Source organism: Artemia franciscana, chromosome 7, assembly GCF_032884065.1.
Source record: "Artemia franciscana chromosome 7, ASM3288406v1, whole genome shotgun sequence".
In the NCBI taxonomy this organism is placed as follows: domain Eukaryota; kingdom Metazoa; phylum Arthropoda; class Branchiopoda; order Anostraca; family Artemiidae; genus Artemia; species Artemia franciscana.
Window position 1 is genome coordinate 2,885,273 of NC_088869.1, and position 13,790 is coordinate 2,899,062.

General features: G+C 34.7%; 1 protein-coding gene across 1 annotated transcript in view; it reads right to left on the reverse strand.

The window, feature by feature from the left end:
• The window catches only part of LOC136028736 (acyl-CoA:lysophosphatidylglycerol acyltransferase 1-like), a 66,018-nt gene extending 52,551 nt beyond the window's left edge, over positions 1-13,467 (reverse strand). Inside the window, exons 1-2 of the mRNA XM_065706607.1 lie at positions 13,296-13,467; positions 7,930-8,147 (exon numbers count right to left, since the gene is read on the reverse strand). Coding sequence (XP_065562679.1) covers positions 7,930-8,147; positions 13,296-13,300 — 223 coding nt within the window. The 5' untranslated portion in view covers positions 13,301-13,467. The remainder of the gene's footprint in view (positions 1-7,929; positions 8,148-13,295) is intronic.
• Positions 13,468-13,790: the final 323 nt, after the last annotated feature.

Consider the following 13,790-nt stretch of genomic DNA (forward strand, 5'->3'; position numbering starts at 1 on the left):
TTTTGCTTCACAAGTGAAGCTGGCTCTCGCTAGTGGCACACAAAATTAACTTTTGTTTAAATGTTTCTATATCAAAATTTACCAAAGTGGAAATAAATTGCTTAGTAGCACTATGCTTCGTAAATTTTATAGCTTAAACAATTTTGGCTTCCCAAAGGAAAAAATTAATGCATAATAACTTTTGAATTATGCATTTTAGTTTAGTATTGAAATCTAGACTGCTCTTTATTTGTTCCTTCTGATTTTTGTCAGCAATACAAATATAATTGCTACTTAGCTGAAACTAGTTGTAATACCTTAAAAAATTCCCAATAGCCAATAATTAAATTGTAATTATTTGGCAATGAACAAGTTTAATCGCTTAATTAACCAATCACTTCCACGCCCACCTTCTCAAGCAAGCAAATCGCTTTCATAAATTTAAGTTGATACTCAAGTCACAAGAATACACGTTGACCGAAATTCGGCTGGAGTTGCTCTAAAAGCTTTACGTGAGACCTGAGAATCAAAATCAAAATTTCGCAATAGGGATTATAGTGACGCATAAGTATGAAACAGTCGTGCTCTTTGACCAGTTTGACTGGTTTTTCCCAGTAAAGGATAATGGATAACAGAGAGTATGTGCATTTCCCGGTAATGAACTTTTTGCAAAACAACTGGGAAGAAGGTATTGAAGACGCTACTATTATTCAACACGCAATAGACTTTTTTGAATGCGGTGTTATTGCTGATGTGAAAAGCGAATTTTGGGCGAAGGTTTGCGCCTAATGATAATTGCCCCCGGCGCATTGGTGCGAAAGCTTCTGCGAACAATGTGAAAGATATTCTTGATTTTATTAAGAAACTGGACTCTGAGGAGGTATCAACTCCGATTTATGTGATCAAGTCTCCAACCGAAGTCCCGGTTTTGCCCGCTGTCGCGTATTCTAGGCTGTCAACAAAGGTGAATCGTGTGGAACAACTACTCAAGGTTGTTTCCACCAAGCTGGATGCTTATGAACTGAATTACCCGCAACGGTTGCTTGTAATTTTAGTAAAATCCTTGAACACATCCTACTTCCTTTCATAAGTATGAATGCTAATTTCGGGGAGAATCAGTTTGGTTTTCGGTCTGGCATCGGGTGCCAGCACGCTAACCGTGCTCTTGCTTTCCTTCTTAAAGATGCTTCGGCTAAAGGGTATGGTCTTCATATTTGTGCTCTTGATCTTTCTAAGGCTTTCGATAGTGTTGTACATAGTCAGGCTCTTTACTCTCTTTATAGTCACGGTATTAACCTTACAGTTATTTTTCTTCTAAAGTTTTGGTATAGTAATTCTTATCTTCGAATTAAAACTAATGGTGCCCTTTCATCTTCTAATGTTCTTGTTCGTCGGGGCGTACGGCAGGGTGGAGTGTTATCTCCTAGTATTTTCAAATTTTGTATCTCTGGTATTCTTGAGAATATTTCTTCTATGTGTTTTGTTGGTTTGAGTGATATTTCTTACCTTGCTTATGCTGATGATATTCTTCTAATTAGCCGGTCTAAACTCAGTCTATCGCAGATGGTTCATAAACTTTCTTCTTCTTTTACTAAAATCGGTCTTTCGCTTAATGTTGATAAATGTGAGTATCTTTCTTTCAATGTTCCCTCTTCTCCTAGGCCTCTAATTTTTCAAAATTTTTCTATCCCTCATGTAGATTCGATCCGGTGGTTGGGTATTACACTTACAAAAAATCTTAAAACTCTTCGGGAGCGTGCTGTTTGGGATGCTAGAGTGAAAATCCAGATTGGTTACTCTAAAATTGTAGCCAATCGAGGGAAATACAATCGTATTGCCCTTGGTAAGCTTTATTCTACTTTTTCCGATCATTCTGTTCTTTACCTTTCTGGGCTTTACCCTATATTTAAGAAAAAAGATATTAGCGATATTCGATCCTCTTATTTCCGTTTCTGTAAATTTCTTCTCTATCTTTCTCTGTGGTATAGGAATCGAAAGATAATCAAAAAGTTCCATCTTCCGAATATTACTGAGAAGCTGACTGATCTACACAAAAAGCTCTCAGAAACGGCGTATCGGCGTTTGTCGCCTCACCACGGTCTGATCCGTTTGTATGATTAATGTCTTATGTTGACTCTCGTTTTTTTTTTGTTTTTTTTTTGTATCACATTTTTTTTTTTTTTATTTGTTTCCCGTTTTTCTTCAAGTTTTTACTCCACTATTTATCTTTTTGATGTAAGTGAGTTAGAAATAAATATTATTATTATATTATAAAGAGCCTTACATTCTCCTCCTCAAGTTATTTCACCGCCTTACCTTGGCAGCCCGACGTGTTACTCTTTGCACTAATTTCGGGAATAATCTGAGTCGTAAACCAGGCTTCCAATGTAAAAAACCCAGCCCCTTATTGCCCACCAAAGCCCCGTTTACCTCGATCAAAAGCACAAAAAATTCTAGTTCTAAATCCTATCAATGCAAGATTTGAGCGTTACAGAAAGAGCTTTATGCCAGCGTTTGTCGAATAATCTGCGTCGCAAACCCCACTTCCAATGTAAAAAAAAAACCCAGCCCCGTATTGCCCACCAAAGCCCCGTTTACCTCGATCAAAGGCACAAAAATTCTACTTCTAAACCCTATCAATGCAAGATGTGAGCGTTACAGAAAGAACTTTATGCCAGCGTTTGTCGAATAATCTGCGTCGCAAACCCCACTTCCAATGTAAAAAACCCAGCCCCGTATTGCCCACCAAAGCCCCGTTTACCTCGATCAAAAGCACAAAAAATTCTAGTTCTAAATCCTATCAATGCAAGATTTGAGCGTTACAGAAAGAGCTTTATGCCAGCGTTTGTCGAATAATCTGCGTCGCAAACCCCACTTCCAATGTAAAAAAAACCCAGCCCCGTATTGCCCACCAAAGCCCCGTTTACCTCGATCAAAGGCACAAAAAATTCTACTTCTAAACCCTATCAATGCAAGATGTGAGCGTTACAGAAAGAGCTTTATGCCAGCGTTTGTCGAATAATCTGCGTCGCAAACCCCACTTCCAATGTAAAAAACCCAGCCCCGTATTGCCCACCAAAGCCCCGTTTACCTCGATCAAAAGCACAAAAAATTCTAGTTCTAAATCCAATCAATGCAAGATGTGAGCGTTACAGAAAGAGCTTTATGCCAGCGTTTGTCGAAATCTTTAAATAAATGGAGATTGTAATGTGTCAGGTTAATTTGTGATGTGTATTGTTATTGCATCATTTTGTAGTTAGCATTTTAATTGACAGGCCAGTCAGGACCATCGCTGTATGTTTTTATAATGTACCCGACGAAAAGCACCAATGTTCTTATAATGTTATATGTTGATATACCGATAATGTTATATGTTCTGTTACATATCTTGAAAACTGGGAGTACAGGTTGATAGATCGACAATGTATTTCATTCTTTTTTCTTAGACTTTTTACTCACAAACCGTAGCAGATATAAAACTTTTGAGTAAATTGAATTAATTTCCCAATCTAGTCCGTCCTCCAATCTTCTATATTAGCTCCTACTTTGTTCTATCTCATTCTCCCAATGATTAGGATGAAAAAGGAAAAAGTGATGAAAGTGATGATCTCAAGATGTTCGAAGTTTTTTTTTTTTTTTTTTTTTTTTTTTTTTTTTTTTTTTTTTTTTTTTTAGTCACAGAGATATCTGAAGAATGGATTTTGAATAAAAATAAAATAAAAAAATTGACGTCTTGGATGCTTAAAAAGGCTTTTTTTTTAATAAAGAACTGTCCTTAAAATATCAGGACGTCAAAATAAAACATTGTTGACCTTCGTATTCATCTTAGGTTTATTCAAACTTGAAAACCGCGGTTTTCTTAGCTATTTGTTTTGATTGTTTAAAAATTGAGAAGTTTTTAGAGCAGTACCATATTTTCAACATCCACTGTGGAAAATAAGGAAAATAGTTAAATTTGCCCACACTCGTCCGTAACCTCTGTATCCATCTTAGGTTTATTCAAACTTGAAAGCTACGGTTTTCTAAGCTATTTATTTTGATTCTTTAAAAATTAAGACGTTTTTTTCGCTAGTGTTTTCAACTTTCAGAGTGGAAAAATAAGCAAAAAATAATTACTTAAATTTGACCAGGCTTTTCGTCCGTAAATTTCAGAAATTAACAATCTGCTGATTTCAATAGACAAACACACCTTAAAAGGGCAGCTACATCCTCTTAAGCTGTTAAGTGCGAAATGATTTTAGCTTATATTGGCTGATTCCCCCCCCCACGCTTCTTTTTTTAATTCGGTGCCCTCTAGCCCTCTACTATAAAAACTGCATATAGAGGTCTTTTGTTTAAAATCAAATTTCCGCAGCAGAATTTTAATTCTACAGAATACTGCTAAACATGGTCGTATCGTATCCAGGGTTTTTTTCGTGGGAATGCGGGAAAAACTTTAAAAAACTCATCAAAAATTTGTTTAGATTCATTTTGTTACGATTTTAGGAATCGGGCAAACATTTCGGAAGGGGGGGGTCAAACCCCCTAACCTCACCCTAAATAATGTCTTGCTGCTAAATCGCCTGGAGACGTACACAGGCACCTCGGGTGCCGGGGACGTTGGAGCTAAGCCCCCGTCGGCACCTTAAATTTTCTTGAACTTCTAGGCATTCATGATTCAAACTATAAATTAAAATTATTTTGTTTTTAAATTATTTCCCCCATGCCTGATATAGCTCCAAAAATACAGCTCCTTTCAATTCCTTTGCCAATAATTTTGACACGGATTTTTTTTTAGCTTGTAACTATAAAATAATGACATTATGTTAGATCCTCGAAATTGTTACAGCTTAAACTTCGCGTCGTTAATTCGTAAATTCATGTTACTAAAGATAAATTTTTACTTACACTGAGTTCGAAGTGAAATTTTACTTGAATTTTACATAAAAATCGATCACCCTAGAAGCAATTTTTTTTTTGCAATTTAGTGAACAGCGCGTAATATTGTTCTAAATAGTTTACAAATGTTAATAATGATTAGATAATGAGAGAGAGGGGGACTAATCTAAACCAATCCCAATTTTGTGTCCAGCATATATACAATGAATGAGAATGAGTGGTTTCCAGCATCTATTCAATGAAGGGGGGCAGCTATCCCCTGGAAGGCCAATAATAACCAAAAAGATCAAAATCTGTCACATCCGACAGAAACCTGACATTTTACAGGAATTTTTTTTTTGTTCAAATCTTCACTCTCCATCTGGAACAATTTTCCACAGATTCACGCCCTCGCCACCCCAGCCAAACCATTGGACGCCTTGACACAATCCGCTGAAACCACTAACCGAGAAGTCAAATTAGTTTGCCTATATTGTTGAATTCTCAGCCACAATTTACACAACAGAAAAAGAACTGTGGAAAAGAGGGCAGGGGAGGGGGGTCTAATTGCCCACCAATCTCTCTGACACATAAAAAGGACATTAGGACTTCTGATTTCCAATTGAATAAGCCACCTCTGAAGTTCATACAACCATCCCTTCCATAAAATTTTAAATGTAAATAATGGGCAACTAATATAACTTATAGGCCTTGCCCTCAGGGCTGTAGGGAGATTGTTATCCCCAAGACAAAATTACTGAAATTTCAAATATGATGAACAATTCGGTGCAAATGAAAGACCAACTAACCCCTCGCAAAAAGAAACACATTACGAGTCATAATCCAGGATACTTTCAGCACTCGTACAATGTTTTGATGACCCAGAAAAAAAGGACAGATGATGCTTAAAAATTTTATGTCGAATAAAAGACACGAAACGGACTAATGAAAAACGTTTTCAGAACAACAAGAATTTTGATGACTGTATTTTTTGTTATGGGAATGTTTCGCTTTATTTTTTTTTATAATCAATATCCGAGAAGCAGGATCTTTTTACGACTTACGTGTCAAAAAGAAAATAATTTCAGTGAGTCGTTAAATTCTTGCGTGAATGATAAACGGCCAAGGTCGCGCAGAAAAAAAGTCATTAAGAAAGAAAAAAAGTTATGCCAATTCTTTCCACCAGATTTAGAAAAAATCTAATAAACAATAAAGAAATGCTTCCACTCCAAAAATTTTCTCTTCTGCTCAATTTATGGTGTTAGATGGTTTTGCCAGGAAGTTCCCATTTTATTTTTTTCTGAATCCCATTGGACTAAATCCCTACTATAGCTTACGGTTTCTCAAACTTTCCCAATGATAGGTTCTTTAGATTTTAGAATTAGATCTTGGATTTTAGAATTCATTCTGCACCATTTACCTCTTCACCAACCTGATCAGCCTGAAAGAGTCCATGGTGATGGCAGCAGCAGGCTGAAAGGTGCCATCCTACAATGGCACCATCTGTAGTAGGGCTGGGAACCAGTCACCCAAATCAAACGTCGTCAAATATAAATGTCTCTGGTGGTTCAGCAATGTATTAAGACGTTCTGACGAAGCAATGTCAAAGCAATGTTTAAAGTGTCTCCCACTACAGTCATGGAGGAAGCAAGCCATGAAAAACGTGATTACCTACCATCAATTCCGACTTTGAGCCTCTTGGGGGATTTCGGAGATACAGCAATGCTAGGATCAAGAATGGTTGCTGTCGAGCCCTCAACTACAGAGAGGTCACTCCAGTGCAAAACATCAGTTGCGACATCTCAAAGTCTACGATGAGCGAAGGGTTTAAAAAGTGCACATTTACCCTGTTCCGTAAAATTTTAGTTTTGAGTCTCTTTCTCATAGCATTTTCCAATCAAAATATAAAAAAAATGTCAGATTTTAAAATAAAGAAAAATGAGAGAAAGTCCATATTAGCATAATAGCAAAAGAAAAATAATAGCAAAGAAAATAAGGTACACATTTCCAACAGAAATTCAAGATGTATCTCTAGTGCTGAAAAAATGAAACAGAAAGAGAACTAAAAACCCAGAAAGCAAACAAAAAACTAAATATTTAAAGACTGTTTTATTTTAATTAATTACTTTATAGACTAGTTGTTTTATAAAAAATCCTGTCTATAAGCTTCATGATGATGGTGATTCATGCGAGTGTTGCATCAATTTTGGCAAGGGTTCAACAGAGAGTTTCCCCAGAAAGAAGGTAATACATTTCCTTCTAAAATTCAAACTTAGTTGATATTTCTTGTGAAATTCCCAGTCATTCTAAAGTATTTTACGTGGCAATTGTGTTGGTAGTCTAATAGCAAGTGTACGGGTTTACATAGCTTTAGGCATGTGTGAGAGGGTCTGCTGGTCAGCATATGAACAAAAGCACATTTTATTTTTAATTTCCAAGGAGGTTCTTCAGACAAATATTAAGAAAAGGTAATATTTCCTCCCCTCTAATTACCACCCTATTGTTACGTATGTATGCTAGTCTTATTCTAGGAAAACTTCCCGAACAATTACTGCCATGGTCAATGCAACAAGAGCCACTTGTCATGGCCCTTCTCATAATTACTAGTTCTTCATGAAACTGGTAGGTGTTAGTTTTAATAAAAAAAAATACAACAGTTGACAAATGAAATCAACTCCTGGTATACATAATCATCAGAAGACCATCTATACTGATTCAGAAGGAGTTTTATTTCATTTATAAAATGGCTATTGGCAAGACAAACAGAAAATTTTCACAACTGATGTCACCATGAGAAAAAAAATGACAGAAAAATAAATTGAAAAAAAAGATCCTACTAAAAATTAGATAACGAAAATTACAGAAATCAATAAAAAAAGGTAGTAAAAACAAAAATCCATTAAAAAAATAAAACACATAAACATAAGTAAAAAATCGAGAAAATGGAAATGCTTAAATGGTAGATATCATTTAATCAAAACAAGCCAATAAGGTCTTTTTTAACGTTCTATTTTTCTTTTCTCTACATTTAATTGACTTGATAAGACAATTCATGTTAAGCCTGGTTTACCCTATTTTTTTTGCTAGACTTACCATTATAGCCTGCACTGTAGCACCAAATAGACACCATAGTGAGAAGCCATTCATAAAGTTGAGATTCAATAGCAAGCCACAGAGTAATGTAATATCTCTTCAAGGGCCAAAAAAAGGTCATCCATGCTAAATGAGTTGGTATGCAGTAAATGTTATTTGTAATAATAAATGCCATCCGTAAACAATACTTTAAATACTTCAGGCATGATTGGATAAACCTGGAATAAGAAGGGGGAAATGAAGTAAAAGCAAAGACAAAATATCAACACAGAGGATTAAACTAAACAAAACCAAAGTAAAAACTGGATATTTTGAACATATAATCAATGGGTATATACAGGATTTCTTAACAAAAATTATTCAGATATCCATTGCTAATTGTTTTTTTAAGTATGAAAAATTTGTTTAATCTAAATTAGGCAAATAATGGGTGTCTGTCAAAAATATCTCTAATCTATTACATCAATTAAATACCTCACCCCCTTACTTGAAAAATTACCAAAAGACAATTTTTTTTTGTAGTCTTGCACTACACTTTTCAGAAAAATTAATTCAAAAAGCATCTTGACAAAAAAGTAGTTTATAGAACAGTAAAGACTGATAATAAATTATAACAAGTGGAGGTAGTGTAATAATAATAATATGTGAAATTTGAACCAAACAGAAACTAAAATGAATCATCAACTCCAACTTAATACAAACAAAAATTACAATAAACAGGAGTAGGGGTAGTTCAATTCACAAATGCAAAAGAAAATCAGTCATATTTGCTGACTTTAGCCTCCTCTGTATAAATTGTATTGATTGACCCAGGTAAACTTCAATTGCTCCCATTTGACAATTCCTTAATTACCTTGAAGATGATTCTTTGTATTAAATAATTATACTTCCAACTACACATAAGGAAGGTCAGAAACCCTACCTGACCCTGTTTTTGCCACTGATGATTAATTTATTACAGATATTTTCCCACTAGCTCTGTTAAGTGTTACTGACCATAGTAGTTTTAGGTTGAATTCCTAAAAAAAAACATTTGCAAGACATGTGTATACAGGGTATAGTCTAATCCAGTGAGAATTAGCATGAAGTGATTATTTCTTTATTAGCACAATTGATGCTGAGAATATGGATAAATTCAAGAAATGCATTGCTAGAGTTAAAGCCTTTCCCACTCACAAACCCAGTGTAAATTATAACCTGAAGCTTATTCCACTGACAAGCTGGATTCTTAAGACCAGATTGACAGTTATTAGTGGAACAAAGAAGTTTTTAAAAACCAGTTTATTAGGCTAGACTGTCGAATTGCAACCCATAGACAAATAATGGTTATAAACTCAACTAACAACAGGGTAAAATTAACAATCCAAATCCACAATCTTCTTTTCATGGATAGTTTTCAAATTCCCAATCTAGATTATGAAGTTAAAATCACAATTGATAGTAGAACAGAATTTTCATAACCTGGATTACCAGCAGAACAGCAAATCTACAATTTGGATTGCAAACATACATTTTGGTTTGTCAGTGAAAAGGGCCCCTGGATTATAAACTTCCCATTCTACTGACAGTCTGGATCATGAAAAAACTGTTTTACTGATGATTGAGACTACCAGTTCATAGCCAAGATTTTGAATCAGTAATTTCACCAGGTCAGGCTTATGAATTTTTCTTTTCTACAGTTTGTAATATGACAGTATAGTTTCATAGAATCCTGTTGTTCCACTGATGATTCTCTATATTATTTCAAGAATTCAGTTTTTCAGTGGTAAATACTCTTGATTTTGAAGCATCCCTTTGTCAAGTAAGTATACCAGCCAAAGACGTGTCTATTCATTCTGGAACCCCTTAAGAGGGCAATAAGAAGGAAGAAACAATACTGGAAGCTATATATTCTATTTTATATGTTGTATTATACTGTGCATATTCATGGAAGTAACATCAGTGATGTTAATTCATGAAAATGTAGGATGGGGATAGGGGATGGGGTGCTTTATTCAGTTTTTTCAATAAAGGTGCAAAAAACTCATTTTTCAACAAAAATATCAAAATATAAGATATTTTTCAAAATTTGTCAGGGAGAAAATCTTGGAGGGGGCAAATGCCCACTTCACCCCCAATTGCCACCATTGAGTAGTATCAGGATACATTACTTTGCAAGGGGCTAGGGAGCTGGGTTAGTAATGTTATTCACATTTTTCAAGGTGTAAATCATGGTTCTTTTTAAATGCCATGTCATTGTCTACAGCACCATCCAAATTCTTACACATCATATCCCATCTTTTCTTTTTGACCCTAATTACCTTCCTTATACAAGTAACCATTCCTATGATGGTGACATTCTCTTATGTCTAATGACTTGAGGTATTACCAATTGCAGCAAATATACTATTTTTCCAGTTAATCAAAATGTGGCTTTCAGTTGTCCTGTTGAAAATAGATCCTCTTGACCTTGGTTCCCAACATTTGCAAATGTTGCTATTAAGATTAGCACCACAGCAAGGTAATGTAACTGCTAGTGTCATGCTACTTTTTCATCAGCACTCCTGAGTCTCACTTAGTAGCACTAAATTTTTACAGCACAGATTTTGGAGAGGTAGGGATATAAACTTCAAAAGACCTTCCCAGGTTATAATTTAGACTTAGAACCTATTCTTGACAGACAAAATTCAAAAAGCCTCTATAGTTCCAGTTCCAATATGACTACAAGCACTATCAAAATGAAACAAAATTATTCAATTGCATACTGCTTTTCTTTTTGTTATTAAGTTCCAAGATTAAGGCTTTTAAAAATTGGAAATTTCAAACACATGTTTACTCAGATTTTAATCCCAAACTGAAGTAGTATGGTGCTCATTTTTTTTCTTAAAACCTTATTTAAGAATTATCATTTCATATATGATTATATCTCTGAGTATTCTGAAATATTTTGGAAATGTGTAAAGATATTTCTGTAATGAGGAAACAATAATAGAATGGATTGGTGACACTTTATTAAACACAAATGCACATTGGGCATGAGTGGCATGGATACCAGCATGAGAGGGGACACTCTATTCTAATTTATTGCCCAAGCCTGGATCCCAGTGGAAGAAGCCACAAGCCTGGCAATCTATAGGTCAAACTGGAGGTGCCTAGTCTTATTGTTGTTTATGCCCAACCACTGACAAGAGCCAAAAGTCAAGAGGGGATATTCTACCCTCTTATGGAGAGCAAGATAATACCAAAAAAGTCTATACATTAAAATGAAAAATATTCCTATCTAAATCTTGGTAAAAAAAAAAAAACTAAATGCCTAGTAGCTTACCCACCTGCTAAATTTCCTGGCAGCTTTCAAAATATGTCCAGCATATTTTATTAAATTAACAAAACTTACAACTGTTCTTAAAACAACTTTGAAGGCAGAAAAGGGTATCAATTGTTTGGAAGACTAATCTTGACTGCACTTCCATTTTTACAAACAGTCTAGTACTAAAAATTTGAGATCTATGTTTATAGGTAGCTGTAAGTTTTGTAGTGTCATTTTTAAACAGAAGTCAAGTCCCAATATTTGAAATTTTTTATGAGTTTATTTTTGGTAATGGCAGTTTTGGTTAGTTTCAGCATCATCACTCTCATCTTTTACATAAATTTAAACAAGATTCTTGACATTCTTCTGAGTTATCACTTGCTCCTATATATTCATTATTAGAAATATTTTATGTCAGTTGTGGATAGAGGTAAATCAACATTTGTGTGACAATCCTCTTTGTAATAGGCTAGGGCAAAATTTTTTAAACAAAATATTCCTGATATTATTTCAACAGTATGATAATCCAAAATAATGTTAGAAGAGATACTTCTTTTTTGCAAGAAAAGCAACCACAAAGCAAATCTTCAGCTATGGCATATTTCTCATTTTTAATATTCTTTAGCTTGCTTGGCATAATAGTTTAGGCTCTTGATAAATCTGAAGTTCCATTATAGACAATTCAAACTGGGCCTGGCAAGTTGTTAACAGTTTTTAATAATGCTCATTCATTGTCAGATATAACAAATTCATTGTCATACCCAGTGATAAGACTTAAAATTCTACTCAAATAACACAAACTGTATTTTCAAAACTAAAAATAGAGAAACAGAAACTAAAGATTGAGGTATAATGTTGTTCTGTCAAAATTCCAATATATATAGACCTGTCAAATAGGCAAATTTCTGAGACTTATAAATCAGAAGAAGGTTAATATAGTAACTTGAGAATACCTTCCCAGAGTATGGTAAAGGTCCTGGATTCATTACTGAAAGTTTCATTTTCCTAACTTAATCCCTTTCAAAGATAGCAAAAAGTAGCTTGTCTAGTATTTTACTGTGGAATTTAATAGTGTATTTTTCTGAAGAATAAGGATACTAGGCCTAATCTGATTCCTTTCATTGTTTTCTTTTAGTTTCTTATACATTCCTAGGGCTAGGCTATATCCAGAACCATGCAGGGAGGTGCATTGTCACAGAAGTTACCACAATAGTTGGAAATAGGGTATAGATGTATGAGCAGTTGACCACATAAGGAGACATGTTAAGAAAGCAATTCTTATTTCATAATATGTGTAATAATCCTAATTAGTATATTTTGCAGCAGGAGAACCTTTATCTTCACTTCTTTCCTTGTTTTTCTAAGAAATTCATAAATTTCTTAAAATTCATATATTAACAGAGTATATACCCCCACCCCCTAATGTGCAATTAGCCTTTATACTGGAATTGTATCCTGAATCTGAATATAACCTTCATTTGCATCACAAATGACTTTATACCTACCCCTAAATAAATCCAAATCAGGGTATATATTTGTAAATGATGGGGGTGGGGGTAAAATTCATTTACAATACAAATGAAGGTAATATTTAGATTCAGAATGGAATTCTAGGTATATATTTGCACATTGGGGGGGGGGAGCAGGTGTATATATTCTGTTAATATAAGGTTCTAAGAAACTTATGAATTTCTTGGAAAACTGGAAAATAAGGAAAGAAGTGAAGATAAAGGTTCTCCCACTGCAAAATACATTAACTGTGATTATTATTCATATTGTGAAGTAAAAATTATTTTCTTAGCATGTCCCTTATGTGGTGGACTGCTCATACATCAATACCAGAAGTAGCCTAGCCTAAAATAAGAAGTCTACTGGTCCTACTTTTATTAGTTTAGCATGTTTCCTTGAGAAGTGGCAAATCACTGAATATTTACCACGCTTTCTTTAAAAGAGCCACTAGACTGCAATTTTATCCAGAACTACCCCCTCTATGTTTTGAAAATAGATTTCATCCCCCCTGTCTGTAGGCTACATTTGTGAAATGACGACATTGAACTCAAAATTAGCAAAGGATGGCTACCCCATAGCTGACGCAAGCAGCGTAGTCTCCTTATTTTATCTAAGCCTGTAGCTGTGCTAGCTTCTTCTGAGTAGGGTCACCAACCGCCGCAACGGGGCTTGTGGCCAGAGAAGCAGCTTCTAAAAATCAAATAAATTTTCCACAAGTTCTTTTTTAAAAGCTGACAATGGTTGTTTTTGTCAGTGTTGCTAGCGCATTTACTTCACCGTCCTCGGGTAGTAAAATCTATTGTCTGCCGCATTACAGAAACAGCGGAAAATAGTTAACCAAAAACTAAAAAAACTGTTTCTAATCTTAGTCTACATTAGGCCTACCCAAAAGAAACAATATAAGATTCAGAAAAAAAACTTAAAAATGGCTAAAATACTTAGTTATATCATTGCTAAAACCACTTTACTTCAGCTTCCTAATCTATATATATAAAAATAAGTTGTCTGTCTGTGGATGTGTGGATGGATGTGTGGATGGATGTGTCAGGTGACGTCACCTGAAAAA